Below are 17,611 nucleotides of genomic sequence, written 5' to 3'. Positions count from 1 at the left end.
AATAATGAAAAACTTAATGTACATTTTTTTTCATTTTATTTAAACAAACAGAAATGTAGGCATATTTAGGCAGATAAAATATAGCTGCTCTCTCTTTCTTGCCATAAAAGTACTGTGGGGATCAAAAGTTTGAGCACCCCAGATTTAAAAAACTGTATTAATGTGCATAAAGAAGCCAAGGAAAGATGGAAAAATCTCCAAAAGGCATCAAATTACAGATTAGACATTCTTATAATATTTCAACAAAAGTTACAATTTATTTCCATCATTTACACTTTCAAAATAACAGAAAACAAAAAAATGGCGTCTGCTAAAGTTTGGGCACCCTGCAGAGTTAATATCTTGTTCTGCCCCCTTTGGCAAGTATCACAGCTTGTAAACGCTTTTGTAGCCAGCCAAGAGTCTTTCAATTCTTGTTTGAGGTATCTTGCTCTTTTAGGGTACGTTCCCACCTGACGTATTCGCTGCTGCGTATTTTATTTTCCCATTGAAGTCAATGGGTAGGAAAATACGCTGCAGCAAATATGCAGCAAAATACGCCAGGTGGGAATGCACCCTTAAGGTCTATCCATAGATTTTCAATTATGTTGAGGTCAGGAGATTGTGAAGGCCATGGCAAAACCTTCAGTTTACTCTGTAATCCCCCGTGGATTTTGAGGTGTGTTTAAGATCATTATCCATTTGTAGAAGCCATCCTCTCTTTAACTTCAGCTTTTTCACAGATGGCATAAAATTAGCATCCAAAATTTGCTAACATTTTATTGAATCCATTTTTCCTTCTACTCGTGAGATGTTCCCTGTGCCACTGGCTGCAATACAAACCCAAAGCATGATTGATGCACCCCCATGCTTAACAGTTGGACAGAGGTTCTTTTCATTAAATTTTGTTCCCCTTCTCCAAACGTACCTTTGCTCATTCCGGCCAAAACTTTTTCAATTTTAACCTCATCGGTCCACAGAACTTGTTTCCAAAATGCATCAAGCTTGTCTATATGTTCATTTGCAAAGTTCAAACGCTGATTTTTGTGGTGAGAACGTAGACAAGGTTTTCTTCTGATGACTCTTCCATGAAGATCATATTTGTACAAGTATCTCTTTATAGTGGAATAGTGTACCACAACTCCAGTGTCTGCCAGATCTTTCTGGAGGGATTGTGCAGTCAAACGTGGGTTTTGAATGGTTTTTCTCACAATCCTGCGAGCTGTTCTGTCTGATATTTTTCTTGGTCTTCCAGATCTTGCTTTAACTTCCACTGTTCCTGATGACTGCCATTTCTTAATTACATTCCGAACAATGGATATTGACATCTGAAAACTTTTGCTATCTTCTTATAGCCTTCTCCAGCTTTGTGAGTGTCAACTATTTTCAGTTTCAGATTTCTAGACAAATGCTTAGAAGAAACCATGGTGCTGATTGTTGGGGCAAGGTCAGATGAGTCTGGGCATTTAAAACCTTTGAGATTGACATCACCTGGTCTTCCCAGATGATGATTGAGAACAATCCAGGTCTCAGCTTTGCAAAGGGGGCAGTGCATGCTATAAATTCTGCAGGGTGCCCAAACTTTTGCAGACGCCATTTTTTTGGTTTCTGTTATTTTGAAAGTGTAAATGATGGAAATAAAATCTAACTTTTGTTGACATATTATAAGGATCTCTAATCTGTAATTTGATGCCTTTTGGATATTTTTCCATCTTTCCTTGGATTCTTTATGCACATTAATACACATTTTTACCTGGGGTGCCCAAACTTTTGATCCCCACTGTATAGGACATGTCATAAAAGATTGAAATTTTTTCTGCCTGGCCTCATGCTGGGATACTGATAAACAATAAGTCATACTCACCTGCCCCATTCCCCTGCACAAAACTTCCCATTAAGTAGAGATTCTCAACATAAAGAAAAAGTCTGCTCAGTTAATCAATGGCTGCAGCAGTCAACAGTCTCAGTGATTGATCAAATTGTGAAGCACTGACGGGCTGACAGAAAGAGCCTTATTACCTCTTTTTTTTTAAACACTTTTTAAGCACCCCTATTATTGGATTGCTAATTTAAAGGAGAACTCAGTTGAAAGTAAACTTATCTCCTAGCCTGTGGATAGGGGATAAGTACCTGATCGCAGGGGAGTCCGACTGCTGGGATGCCCCGCGATCTCCGAGACGGGACCTTTATTTTTTCCGGATTTCTCCTTTAATTCAATGTTATTGGGAATAAGGAAAATATATTAGACCCATATTAATATGCTACTTCGCATAAACATACTAATACATCTACTATAGTGTATAGCAGCAATGTGTATCTCCAACATACTTCCACTGTTTAAAGTATTATTGTTGTACTGTACTTACTGCAGTGGCTGATCATAGTAACTCTAGTTTCACAACTATCAGCAGCTGCAGCGATGTCCGATCCCAAATTTGAGCTCTATCGGCTGGGCAAAAGTGGGGAGAGTCCACAAAGCAAGCAGCTACCCCTGAAATCACTGTCTTGCTGGGCAACTCACCATGCATAGGCACAAGAATATAATTTGGCATTGGTGCAGGGGGCTGTCCCCGGTTAGAATTTAAGGAGGGATTAGGAAATAAGTGGCGAGATATTCCAGACCAGAGCAATGAAGAAGCAGGCCAAAGATTCTTTAACTCTTTATTCATAAAAAAAAGCATGTCTTATAGGTTTATAAAACAAGGAGAGCCACTGGAAAGCTATAGAACACGGTCAGTAACTTGGATCATGTTACCTTCAAGGTGTAAAAGTAATGGCTTAGTCTGAGAAAATAAGCATTAAAGTGGACCAGAAAATGTAGTGGCCCAAAAATTTACTATTAAACAGATTGGGGTGCCTGATCCCACATTTCTATATCATGCTCAGAGCTGCAGACATGGACAGATAGCTAGAAAAGAGATACATCAAATGACACCGTATCTTAGCAGAAGGCTGTTTGGAAAGTGATAAAAGCCAGTTTTAGTTTTAAGTTGAAGTGTTGGACAGATCATGTCATATAAAGACAGATTATAGCTGGAATTTGGTGGAGAGGAATAAAATACAGTAGACAAAAAGTCTTTTAGGTGCCGTTTCTCTTATCTGTGGTGCATTTATTGGGTTAGTGTCAGTTTATCTAAATGCAGCCTGCTCTAGGCGAGTTAATTTTTTTCCATAAATCTGTCTGGTTTTTTTAATGCATTTTTTGAATTTTTTTCCGCACATACAAGAAAAATCCTTGAATCATATGATCAATAAATCATTTGCAAAGAATAAAAATTTCCAGAATGGAAAAATCTTGAAACAAATCAAAAACCGGTACACACTGAAATAGTTGCAATACAAACATTCTTAGTGAACATTTTGCTAAAAGTGTTAGCCATCCACCATGGTAAGGTAGCCTTGGATTAGCTGGGACCCTAACATTAATGTTAGGGCCCATTTAATTAATAAAAAAAACAAAGAAAAAAAAAACCAAAAACACTCTGAGCTGAAAAGAGAGTGCACATGGCTGCTGAGGCCAGTAATTGGCTAGACCAGCCAATGCACACTGACATAACTGTACACTTTTGTTGGGCAGTCTGGTATGAATAGGGCGTGATGAGAGGGGTAAGTATGTCTTCTATCCTGCCCAGCTTGCCATCCCACTTTAAGACTAGGCACCCACACAGGTTTTTTACTGGTGTTTTTGGAAAACTGTTCAGACTTGTTATAGCAGTATTACAACCTATATCAGTAAAAATCCAAAGACCAGGTAGCTTTTTTTTTTTTTTTAAGATAAAGGCATGCCACGTTGAATTACAAAATGCATATGTACAACTCTGACTTAATTCATAAGGTTGGATTACAAAATGCATATGTACAACTCTAACTTAATTCACACAGTGCCTTTTACTGAACAGGAAGTGTATGAGTAATTTTTTTGTGAGCCTGTTCTTTATTCTTGAATAATTTAACACTGCTGGACTTCCTTACCTTTTTCCTGCTCTGTAACAACCTTATCCAGTGCATAATCCCAGTCAAAGATGAATCGATAGAAACATAGCTGGGTGTACAAGGCCTTTTCTGGATACTGCAAAATAACCAAAAAGCACAACACCAATGTCATAAATTATGCAATTATTGTAGACACAATTTATACAGACCATCAATAGATTACAGCAGTTTACTTTTAAAGTGTGGGGCAAATTTACCCATTACCCACGTTATGGTGAAGCCGGGACCCGCCGCTAATAGCGCGCGGCACCGATCGCGGTGCCGCGCGCTATTAACCTTTAGCCGCGCGCTCACAGCTAAGCCGCACGGCTAAAAACAAAAGTGAAAGTGCCCGGCTAGCTCAGGGAGCTGTTCGGGATCGCAGCGGCATAATCGCGGCATCCCGAACAGCTGCAGCACAGGAGGAGGTCTTCCTACCTTCTCCTGCGCTGTCCGATCGCCGAATGAATGCTTCAAGCCTGAGATCCAGGCTTGAGCAATCAATCGCCGAAAACACTGATTGATCCATTCCTATGGAGATGCATCAATCAGTGTTAAAGGGTACCTTTCATCAAAAAAAAACTTTTGATATATTATAGATTAATGTATGCAGAATAACTTTCCAATAGCATGTTATTAAAAAATATGCTTCTTTCTATTTAATTTTCCACTTTGAAAAAATGTCCACCAGGGGTCTCCCTATCAGTCCTTTTTTTTTTAATAGATTTCTGACTCATGCTGGAGTCCTAAATCTCAGACTGCAGCCGGGACACAGACAAACTCACCACTGCTCCCTGGCAGCGAGCAGTGGTGAGTTTGTCTGTGTTCCGGCTGCAGTCGGGGGTTTAGGACTCCAGCATGAGTCAGAAATCTATAAAAAAAAAAAAAAAAAGGACTGGTAGGGAGACCCTTGGTGGTCATTTTTTCAAAGTGGAAAATTAAATAGAAAGAAGCATATTTTTTTTTATAACATGCTATTGGAAAGTTATTCTGCATACATTAATCTATAATATATCAAAAGTTTTTTTGAGGAAAGGTACCATCAGTTAATGCAATGTTGTAGCCCCCTATAGGAGCTATAATAATGCTTAAGTGTAAAAAAAATCATTAACCCTTTCAATTATCCCTTCCCCTAATAAAAGTTTGAATCACCCAGCATTTCCAAGAATAAAAAAAACAAAGTGTAAATAAAAATAAACATATGTGGTATCGCCGTGTGCGGAAATGTCCGAATTATAAAAATATACCGCTTTTTAAACCGCACGTTCAATGGCGTACACGCAAAAAAATTCAAAACTCCAAAATAGCGCATTTTTTATCACTTTTTATACCCCAAAAAAGTGAATAAAAAGTGATCAAAAAGTCTGATCAGAACAAAAATGGTACCATTTTAAACGTATACATTTTCCTGCATGTATTCAAGATTTTTTTCTGAAGTGATACAAAATCAAACCTATACAAGTAGGGTATCCTTTTAACCGTATGGACCTACAGAATAAAGTTAAGGTGTAATTTTTGCGTAAAATGTACTGTGTAAAAACGGAAGCCCCCAAAACTTACAAAAGTGTTTTTTCATCAATTTTGTTGCACATTGATTTTTTTTTTTCCCGTTTCACCGTAGATTTTTGGGTAAAATGACTAATGTCATTACAAAGTAGAATTAGTGACGCAAAAAATAAGCCATCATATAGAATTTTAGGTGAACATTTTAAAGAGTTATGATTTTTTTAAAGATGAGGAAAAATTGAAAATGAAAAAACAAAAAAAAGCTCGGGTCCTTAAGGGGTTAAAAACATAATAAAAATAAACATATGTGGTATTGCCGCATGCACAAATGTCCAAACTATAAAAATATAACAATTAAACCGCACGGTCAATGGCGTTTATGTAAAAATATACCAAAGTCCAAAATTGCACATTTTTGGTCACTTTATACACCCTAAAAGTCCCATCAAAACAAAAATGGTACTGATAAAAACTTCAGATCATGGCACAAAAAATTAGCCCTTACTCATCCCCGTATACCGAAAAATAAAAAAGTTATAGGCAGGGGTGTGGAAATTTTTATAAAAAACTACTTGTCCACGGGACTAAAATGGAGCAAAATCTACTTGTCCCTCATGACGATCTACTTGTCCGGGCCAATTTTCGCTTTTACGCTCTGATTTTTTCCTCCTCGCCCTATAATAGCCATAAATACCTACTATAAGGATACCTTTTAATTTTTCAATAACGTATTCTCTGAACCAAAAAATATATATATATTTAGGGAAGTGAAATTGAAATAGTAAAAGATAATTTAGCAGATTTGGTGTTTTTCTTTTCTGCGCCATTTACCTTGTGGTTGAGGTAACATGTTAGTTTTTTACTTTAGGCACCTGATTACAGCGATACCAGATTTGTATTGTTTACGTCATGTTTTACTAATTCTGAACTTTTTCTAATTTTTTTAATTGCCATTTTTTATCCCCTGTAGCTTTATTTTTTTCCGCATACCAGGCTGTATGAGGGATCATTTTTTGCGCCATAATCTGTATCGGTACCATTTTGGCATTGATCTGACTTTTTAATCGCTTTTTAACTTCTTTTTTTCTGGGATATTATAAAAATTGCAAATCTGTGGTTTGGTATTTTTATTACATTTACCGTACGGGATACATAATGTTATGTTTTAATAGATTGTACAATTACACACGAAGCGATAACAAATATGTTTATTTTTATTATGTTTGCATGTTTTTATATAGGAAAAGGGGGTGATTTGAACTTTTAACATGGAAGGGGTTAATGCAGCGGTCTTCAAACTGTGGCCCTCCAGATGTTGCAAAACTACAACTCCCAGCATGCTGGGAATTGTAGTTTTGTAACATCTGGAGGGGCACAGTTTGAAGACCACTGGGTGTCTTTCAAACTTTTATTAAAACTTTTTTTTTTCTTTTACACTTTATTAGACTTATGAGGAATCATTAGATTCCTCAGACAGATGAATAGATTCTATTGAACTCTATTAATCTGTGTGCTCTGTGATCCATTGATAGAGCCTGGTCCAGCCAGGATCTATCAATGACAGAGCCGGGACAGGAGGAAGCAGAGGTAAGTTCTCCGGCTACCTCCATAGTGGATCGCCCCCCTGCAATCGCGCTGCGGGGGGGAGGGGTGATCCACCCCCCTAGCCCACCAGGGAGCATTCACATGTCCCTTTAGACCAGTGGTTCTCAACCTTTTCGGTGACCGTACCCCCCAAGGCCTAAAAGTATGTCCACGGGTACCCCCTCATGCGGAACTTGCAAGGGGTACCCGCAGACAAAAGGCGTGTTCTTACCTTTATACTAATGCATCCCATCTCCATCTTAATCCCCTTGTGCTATTATTCCCCCTCCATCTTAGTCCCCCTGTCCCACAATTCCCACCTCCCTCTGATTCCCTTTTACCATTATTCCCCCTCCATCTTTATCCCCTTGTGCCATTATTATCCAATATGGAACAAGGGGATTAAGATGGAGGAGGGGGAATAATGATACAGGGGGATTAATATGGAGGGGGGGGGGGGGGGGAGTTTGATAATTCCCCCCTCCCTCTGATCCCCTTTTGTCATTTCCCCCCCCTCCATATTAATCCCCTTGTGCCATTATTATCGCATATGGCAAAAGGGGGATCAGAGGAAGGGGGGAATGGTGCAAGGGGATTAAGATGGAAGGGGAGAGGGGAGTAATAAAGCACAAGACATAAAATTTCAATGCCTTGTGCTTTATTACTACCACCCCCCCCCCCCCTCCGCCATTATCCCTCTCCCACTCCATCTTAATGCCTTGTGCTCCGTCCCATACAGTACCCCCCCCCCCCCTCTGTGCCATACAGTTGTTTACCTGGCGTCCTGTGGTCCCGTTGCCTGCTGCTTCACGGGATGTTCCACAGGGCCGCACTGACGTGTGACGTCCCTCTTCGCTGTGTGGCAACTCCGCGCAACGTCAGGGGAGGCCACACGTCTCCCTGGCAACCACGCAGCTCACTTACAGTAGCCCCGGCCGCATCTTTGGCCGCGCTACTGTACAGTGAGCTGCCGCGGCGATGCGCTGACAAATACTGGCCAATGCATGGCCGGTATTTGTCAGCGTTTTCGCGTACCCCAGGTTGAGAACCCAGGCTTTAGACGCCGCTGTCAGCTTTGACAGCGGCGATCTAAAGGGTTAATAGCCAGCCGCGGCGATCGCCGCGTGCTGGCTATTAGCGGCGGCCCCCGGCTACTGAGAACAGCCGAGGGCTGCAGAGTATGGAGCGGGCACGAGTCCGGAGCCCGCTCCATACATACTGCAGAGCGCCGCATGTATCTCCCCGTGCAGACGGGCCTCCTCCCCTCAGCTCTCCGAAGCTACAGCTGGGGGGAGTGAAGCCAGAGGACGCAGGTCTGCACGGGGAGAAGTAAGCCACGCCCCCTCATCTACCCCCGCACGTCTGCAGAGCAGGGGAGAGAGAGACATACACAGCTTCTCATCTCCCCTACTCTGCTTCGGATCTGCAGTCTGTATGGAGCGGGCTCCCGACTCCTGCCCGCTCCATACAGACTGCAGATCCGCCGCACTTGTCAGGTCCGGCCCTGGTTGCCCGAAGCCGGGCTAAGGGCCGGACAAATTCACCTGCCCGGCGCCCAAAACTGCTAGTCCGGGGCGTCGGGCGATGGAAATTCCACATCCCTGTATAGGGGTTAGAAGATAAAAAATGTTAAACATACGGATTTTGGTACATCTAGTAGTACTTTTTTTTAGGTAGTAAAATAAAATAAAACCTATATAAATTACCGTATTTATCGGGGTATACCACGCACCGGCCTATAACACCCTATAACACGCACCCTCATTTTACCAAGGATATTTGGGTAAAAAAAGTTTTTTACCCAAATATCCATGGTAAAATGAGGGTGCGTGTGTGCGCGTGTATACCCCGATACATCCCCAGGAAAGGCAGGGGGAGAGAGGCCGTCGCTGCCCGTTTCTCTCCCCCTGCCTTTCCTGGGGTCTAGAGCCCTGCTGGCGGCCCTTCTCTCCCCCTGGCTATCGGCGCCGCTGCCCGTTCTGTCCCCCTTACTATCGGTACCGGCGCCCCATTGCCGGCGCCGATAGCCAGGGGGAGAGAAGGGGCAGCGGCACCCATTGCCGGCGCCGCTGCCCCGTTGCCTCCCCCCATCCCCGGTGGCATAATTACCTGGGTCGGGTCCGCGCTGCTCCAGGCCTCCGGCGTGCGTCCCCTGCGTCGTTGCTATGCACTGCGCGGCGCACTGACGTCATGCGCCGCGCCGTGCAGCGCATAGCAACAACGAAGGGGACACACGCCGGAGGCCTGCAGCAGCGTGGACCCGACCCAGGTAATTATGCCACCGGGGATGTGGGGAGGCAACGGGGCAGCGGCGCCGGCAATGGGTGCCGCTGCCCCTTCTCTCCCCCTGGCTATCGGCGCCGGCAATGGGGCGCCGGTACCGATAGTAAGGGGGACAGAACGGGCAGCGGCGCCGATAGCCAGGGGGAGAGAAGGGCCGCCAGCAGGGCTCTAGACCCCAGGAAAGGCAGGGGGAGAGAAACGGGCAGCGACGGCCTCTCTCCCCCTGCCTTTCCTGGGGTGGTATCGGCGTATAACACGTACATAGACTTTAGGCTAAAAATTTTAGCCTAAAAAGTGCGTGTTATACGCCGATAAATACGGTAGGTATCCTTGCAACCGTATGGAATTACAGAATAAAGATAAGGTGTCATTTTAAACGAAAAGTGCGCTGCGTAGAATCAGAAGCCACCAAAACTTACAAAATGTTTTTTTTTCTCAATTTTGCCCCACCAATTTTTTTTCTGGTTTTGACGTAGATTTTGTGGTGAAATGATTGATGTCCTAACAAAATAAAACTGGTGGCGCAAAAAACAAGCCCTCATATGGGTCTGTAGGTGGAAAATTTAAAGTGATTTTAAGATGGTGAGGAGGATAAAACAAAAGTGCAAAAATGTTAAATCGCCAGGTCCTTAAGGGGTTAAACTGTTAGTTTTTTTTTTTTTCAAGCATTTATTCTCACCTTTTCAATAAACTAAAAGGAGAGGGTCTGATGCATTTGGACCTGTGTGTAGGCTTAGAGCATAATAGGAAAAATACTTAGGTCATAAAACTTATTCTTTATTGGTATACATTAAAATAGATACAAGTGCATAAATAATTGCAAGGTATATTGATGTTATCAATATACCTTGCAATTATTTATGCACTTGTATCTATTTTAATGTATACCAATAAAGAATAGGTTTTATGACCTAAGTGTTTTTCCTATTATACACCTTTTCAATGAAATGACAATGCAAAAAATACAGGGGATAAAACCCTAAGAAAAAAAAAATATCAATACCAAAACACGCTTTTTTGGAAAAAAAAAATCCATCTTGGGAGGAAAATATGAGGGGGCAGCTTTTTGTAGCATTTGTTAATAAAAAAATAAATAAAAAGCCAGACAATATTGTGTAGTGTAATCCCCTTTATAATATACTTCACAAGAAAATGTTATGTCGTATTTATAGAAATCATTGCTTACAAAAAAACATCACTAGGGATCCCCATACCATCCAAAACAAAATGCTGTCTGTCTGCACTGTCATCTTTGTCCAAGCTGAAGCACAAACATAGACAAAGTCCAGTAAGTGTGGGAGGAACTAGCACTCCTCTGCGCTATCCCCTGTCCTCATAGACTGCAGCATGAAAACAGAGAGGAGGGGGGTTACTGAGCAGCCCAGTGATTGGATGAAGAGACCTAGCACTCAGGAAGGAAGATAAGTCATGCAGAGTGAGGGACACGGCCTATCAAAAGCACAGGAGGACAAGGTTACTAACAGATAGAAGGTATCTGTGCAGGGCTGCCATCAGAAATTTTGGGGCCCCTTACACAGCTCAAGGCGTGGCACATTCACCCCTAGGGTACATGCCAACTCCGCCCCAATTTTTTTTTTTTTTAAGAACTACAAAGACAGTAAAGAGTGAGTCAGACCCTCATCAATCATTTCAGTGAAGGAATTATTTTTTGACCAATGAATATGAAAGCCTGCCACCACGACAAGGTAAACTCTTGAGCAGAACCCCGCACTAACACTAACTACACTAACTTTCCTAATCTGCCATAGCAATCTTCCCCTAGCACACTTAACCAAAAAACACCTTAAAGGGGTATTCCAGGCAAAAACTTTTTTTTATATATCAACTGGCTCCGGAAAGTTAAACAGATTTGTAAATTACTTCTAATAAAAAATCTTAATCCTTCCAATAGTTATTAGCTTCTGAAGTTGAGGAGTTGTTTTCTGTTCTGATGACTCACGTCCCGGGAGCTGTGCAGTTCCTATGGGGATATTCTCCCATCATGCACAGCTCCCGGGACGTGACATCATCATTGAGCAGTTAGACAGAAAACTTCAGAAGCTAATAACTATTGGAAGGATTAAGATTTTTTTTATAGAAGTAATTTACAAATCTGTTTAACTTTCCGGATTTCCAGACTAGTGGGACGCCGTCTCCATCTCGTGGTCTCAGGAGGCTTAAGGTATCGGTGCCACTTCTGTTTCTTTTTTACTACTAGTAATTTACAAATCTGTTTAACTTTTCGGAGCCAGTTGATATATATAAAAAAAGGTTTTGCCTGGAATACCCCTTTAAGGGTAGGGTCACACGTAACAGATCCGCTGTTGACCCGACCCATAGTGTGTCTCCAGCTGTGACCAAACGCTCCGCCTCCCCAGGCCTGCTCACAGATGCAATTTTATCGATACCATTATTATTTTGCTGGGAATTTTTGATCATTTTTTAAAATATATTTTTTACGGTATATGAAGTGGCCAAAAATATTCAATTCTGGACATTCACGCACACAAAAATATCATCTAATGTTTATGATTATTTATATAATTTTATTAGAAAAATGGGATAGGAGTGATTCAAACTTTTATTATGGAAGGGGCTTATCACAATTATTATTATTTTTTACAATTTTTTTCACAATTTTTTAGTTTCCATAGGAGACTATTACATGTTATCTTATGATTGCATACATTGAACAATGCTGTGCCATAGAAGCCTTCCATGTCACAGCATTAATTAGTTTTATTAGCGCTCCATAATTTCACGCATGTAGACGCCGTTATCAACTTTGATTGAGGCGTCTTAAAGATGAATGCCGGACATCGGCCCCATCAGGAATTTCCAGCATTAGCTATGGGCCCTGGCTGTTGATGGCAGCCAGGACCCACCAGGTATTAAGCCCGCTCGGCTCCTGAGCGTGCTTCAAACTGCGGAAGCGGTTGCAGGGTGTACATTTGTGTCCTTCAGGGGTTACGCAATATAAGCTATATTTTAGTTACCGTTATTGTTTCAGATTGTTTGGGTAGGCTCCTTTGTTAATAGCTGCCCACATTATGGAGACAACTATTAACAGAGGGGCCGGCCCAAACTATATGGGGCAATTATTAAAAGAGGGGCCTACCCAAACTTTATGGGGGCCATTTATTGTTTGGGTAGGTTCCCAAGTTCAAGTTACCCCTTCTCAAAGAAGGGGCCCAAAACTATATAAGGGCAACTTTTGAAAAAAGTTTTGTAGGCCCCTCTCTGCTGATAATTGTTGCCCCCATATAGTAGTAGGCCTCAGCCCTTGGCCCCCTGACTGCAAGTCCTACCATATAGTTCTGCCCCAGCCATATATTTTTCTTTTTTTTTTTTTTTTACTTCTTAACCTCTGCTGTCATCCTCAGGGCAGGCTCTTCTGTCCTCCTGCTTTCCTCTGTAGCCGGCAGACCATTGCACCCCGCAGCTGACATTCTCTTCCGGACCCGGCCATAGCGCTATAGGGGTCATGTGATCTTAGGTGTCAGCGTGCAGCAGACGTACCTGCCAGTAACCACTGCAGCTATCTTAAAGTGAGAGCGGCTGCCGGCCCCAGAGGTACTTGCTGTGTTGCTGCAGATTTCTGTGACATTTGTGTCTGACTGTACAGAGTACTGTCAGTGAGTGTGTAATATACGGCTTCAGTGGTCAGTGAGTGACAAACACTCACTGACACTGAAAAGAAAGAAAAAAAATTGCCGGAACAGGCCGGGCCCCTTGCAGAGGTATCGGTTGTACCCCCCTGATGGCGGCCCTGTATCTGTGTGAGAAATATAAGTGCTAGACACATAAAATTGAATCTACATGACTAGGATGAGGTACTGAGTAACATAACTTTTTGCCTATTACATGCTATAGTCACATTTTCTGTCTGTCAGTAACATTTCCCAATGTGTAAACTGAAGATGGGAAAAAAAATTAGATGTGACCATAGCATAAAACAGAAACAATCAGAAGTGCTTAGAAGGCTTCCAGTAATCCCATATCATGGTGCTTCTGACAGGATTACATGAAAATCTGCCCTATACTCACAGGTTTAAAGGGTTAATCCACTCCCCAGCGTCCGGAACATTGAGTTCCTGAACGCTGTGTGCGGGCTTCCGTGTTCACGCCTGCCCCCTCGTGACGTCACGGCCTGTCCCCTCAATGAAAGGCTATGGGAAGGGGGCGCGACTGCTGTCACGCCCCCTCTCATACACTTGCATTGAGGGGGTGGGACGTGACGTAACATGACTGGGTGTGACATCACGAGGGGGAGGGCGTGAACACGGAGGGCTGTGCGGCCCCCCCCCCCCAAAAAAAATGCCATCCCACACCATTACTGATCCAGCGCCAAACCAGTCATGCTGGAGGATGTTGCTGGTAGAAGAACGTTCTTCACGGCGTCTCCAGACTCTGTCATGTCTGTCACGTGCTCAGAGTGACACTGCTTTCATCTGTGAAGAGCACAGGGTGCCAATAGCGAATTTACCAATCTTGGTGTTCTCTGGCAAATGCCAAACTTCCTGTGGACATTGGGCCCTCATGGAGTCTGTTTCTGACCGTTTGAGTGGACACATGCACATTTATGGCCTGCTGGAGGTCATTTTGCAGGGCTCTGGCAGTGCTCCTCCTTGCACAAAGGCGGAGGTAGCAGTCCTGCTGTTGGGTTGTTGACCTCCTACGGCCTCCTTCATGTCTTCTGGTAGCGCCTTCATGCTCTGGACACTACGCTGACAGACACAGCAAACCTTCTTGCCACAGCTCGCATTGATGTGCCATCCTGGATGAGCTGCACTACCTGAGCCACTTGTGTGGGTGGTAGACTCCGTCTCATGCTACCACTAGAGTGAAAGCACTGCCAGCATTCAAAAGTGACCAAAACCTTAGCCAGGAAGAATAGGAATTAATAAGTGGTCTGTGGTCACCACCAGCAATACCACTCCTTTATTGGGGGGGGGGGGTGTCTTGCTCATTGCCTGTAATTTTCAACTGGAACATTTGCACAACAGCATGTGAAATTGATTGTCAATCAGTGTTGCTTCCTGAGTGGACAGTGTGATTTCACAGAAGTGTGATTGACTTAGAGTTACATTGTGTTGTTTAAGTGCTCCCTTTACTTTTTTGAGCAGTGTATTTTCAGTACCTAATTAGGGTGCTCTCCGAAATTTAGCTGTGCAAATGGGGCTTTAAAGTTTCCCATTTACCTTGTGTATTTTTTTTTTTTTAGGACATTATCCCAGTTTATGCCTCTTAGGTCTCCTTTTAAGTTGTTGAAAATAAGCATTTCTAAAGTTTACCGCCTTTTATAGATCTGCTACTAAACATTTTATTGAAGGATAATGGAAAACATATCTTGATGTGGTCACTATTACCCAGGTGGCCCTCTACCTACACTTTTGACACTTTGTCTGGAATATTGGTTCAAATTAGGTCCAGAAGCACCTCCCATTTCATCAGGATCTCATTAGCTGTGAAAGGTAATTGGCTTTTTTTTTATGCCAAAAACTTGTTCCCTTTGCTGGATCAGAAATGTTACCCTGCATTGTTGACTCATCTATTTTTCTTAGTACGTTTTCTGATACTTCTAATATACTTAATTTCTAACAAACCCTTATAATTTTTTTTTTAAATGTTCCCCCATCCTCATTATCGCCAGTACATATTTTCCTTTTCCATCGTACAAAATGGGCTTAAAGGGGTACTCCGGTGAAAACCTTTTTTCTTTTAAATCAACTGGTGCCAGAAAGTTAAACAGATTGTAAATTACTTGTATTAAAAAATCTTAATCCTTCCTGTACTTATTAGCTGCTGAATACTACAGAGGAAATTCTTTACTTTTTGGAATTCTCTCTGATGACATCACTAGCACAGTGCTCTTTGCTGACGTCATTATAATAATAATAATAACTCTATTTATTGTTGTCCTTAGTGGGATTTGAACCCAAGGCCCCAGCACTGCAAGGCAGCAGTACTAACCACTGAGCCACCATGCTGCCCTTAGCATACATCTGCTATGCACGGTTGCTAAAATGGACAGAGATGTCAGCAGAGAGCACTGTGCTCGTGATGCCATCAGTGTTCCAAAAAGAAACGAATTTCCTCTGTAGCATTCAGCAGCTAATAAGTACTGGAAGGATTAAGATTTTTAATAGAAGTAATTTACAAATATGTTTAACTTTCTGGCACCAGTTGATTTAAAAGAAAAAAGGTTTTCACCGGAGTACCCCTTTAAGCCAAGATTTTATGTAAGAGCAAACTCCTTCCTCTGTTTGTTCGGTCATTTCTGAACAGACTGTAACCCTAATGTACCATTTAGTGATGGCTTGTATTCAAACCATGTCTCATTTATCATCACTATATCCTATTTTCATTCCAACACTATTAGCTCTAAATTATCAATATTAATAGTGAAGCTTCTAGCATTAGTATACATACACCTAAAGTGTTTATCCATATTTCCTTTACTTATACCACTATTAAATGATCTAATCAGTCCCTATGCTACACTACCAGTTTTCTTACTTAGCCCCCATTTCTCCATCTACACTATGTTGTAGTTGCGCCCTCACCCCCATTCCCTAGTGTAAACATTTCTACAACCTTCTAGAAATCTTTTCCCCATGTAAAGCTGCCCTCTGACTATTTAGGTGCATCCTGTCCAAACCATGGAGCATGTAGCCAACAGAATAGTCATTCCATTTCTCCATGAATACAAATGCCTCCTTTCTACCCCAATTCTTGAGACACTTGTTTACCTCCCAAATCTTTCACTGGTGTAGCACATGGTATAGGTAGTATTTCAGAAAATACTACCCCATAGCAAACCTATCCTACTCTGTGCAGTTCCCGAGACAAGCAGAGATGTCAGCAGAGAGCACTGTTGCCAGACAGAAAAGAACAACTCAACATCAGAAGCTGATAATTATAAGAAGGATTAAGATTTTTTTAATAGAAGTAATTTACAAATCTGTTTAACTTTCTGGAGCCAGTTGATATTAAAAAAAAAGTTCTTTCCTGGAATACCCCTTTAAGGACTCTTCTGCACCTACCTCTTTTTCATTAGTGCCAATGGGCACCATGACCAGTGGGTTATCCCCATAAACTACTAGTAATCACTCAATGCGATCCATAATATGTTGAAATTGATTGGCAAGTAGAAAACACACTATATGACAATCCAGCTCTTTAATAGGTCGCTATCTGTCCCCCCTTATAATTTAGTCCCCCAGCATCTGTCAGGCCTATTTCCCTTCTAACTCAAGCATACATGCCCCAGGACTTCAGGCAGTGTCTTCTTGCAACAGTGCTAGCCCTAAACATCTACCTCATTTAGCAAACTTGTTGGGGAGTGCCAGATCAGGACCAGCCTCCCTGACAGGGAGAGGGAGGAAGCATACATGCTGCAGCTTAGAAACACCCCTTGACACCTGAGCATATAGAGCTGACAAATTCCCTTTAAGGGTACGTTCACACGTACAGGATACTGCGCAGATTTGATGTGTAGGATTTGTAACTGCTGATTAGAAGCTGTGCTCAGTCAGTTTACAACTGAAATCTGCAGCAGAAAATCCTGTGCACCAAATCTGCATACCTGTGAACGTACCCTAAAGAGGTTATTCAACATAAGTGTTTCCATAACGGAGCCTCCAGCTGTTGCAAAACTACAACTTCCAGCATTTCCGGACAGCCATTGACTGTCCAGGCATGTTGGGAGTTTTGCAACAGCTGGAGGAACCCTGTATAGGATACACTGCCGTAAGGTATTTTTGGTATCGGAGGCAAGTGTAACGTTTGCATCCGGGTCCGTCCCCGTCCCTATGCAAATCCCTAATTCAGACCTCAAATGTGCATGGCGCTCTCACACTCTGGAGCCCTGTCGTATTTCAAGACAACAGTTTAGGGCCACACATGGGGTATTTCCATACTCGGGAGAAATAGTTTTACAAATTTTGGTGGTCTTTTTCTACTTTTACCCCTTATGAAAAGGAAAGGTTGGGGGCTTCACCGGCATGTGAGTGTAAAAAAAGATAATTTTTTTTTTACACTAACATGATGGTGTTGCCCCATTCATTTTCACAAGAGGAGAAAAAGACCCCCAAAATTTGTAATGCAATTTCTGTAAAGTGTAAGTAAAATAAACATATGTGGTATTGCCGCGGAAATGTCCAAAATTATAAAAATATATAGTTAGTTAAACCGCACGGTCAATAGTGTACACGCAAAAAAAGGTCAAAATTCCAAAATAGCGTATTTCTGGTCACTTTTTATATCATAAAAAAATGAATAAAAA

The 17,611-nt window shown here is 42.1% G+C and overlaps 1 protein-coding gene across 1 annotated transcript in view; it reads right to left on the bottom strand.

The window, feature by feature from the left end:
• The window catches only part of POLA1 (DNA polymerase alpha 1, catalytic subunit), a gene marked incomplete in the record, with an annotated part of 464,240 nt that overhangs the window by 75,949 nt on the left and 370,680 nt on the right, over positions 1 to 17,611 (bottom strand). The window contains 1 exon segment of the mRNA XM_056558791.1: positions 3,952 to 4,048. Coding sequence (XP_056414766.1) covers positions 3,952 to 4,048 — 97 coding nt within the window.

This window comes from Hyla sarda, chromosome 2 (assembly GCF_029499605.1).
Source record: "Hyla sarda isolate aHylSar1 chromosome 2, aHylSar1.hap1, whole genome shotgun sequence".
Classification (NCBI taxonomy): Eukaryota; Metazoa; Chordata; class Amphibia; order Anura; family Hylidae; genus Hyla; species Hyla sarda.
The sequence above is the reverse complement of the archived record's forward strand: the minus strand, read 5'-3'. Positions and strand labels throughout refer to the sequence as shown.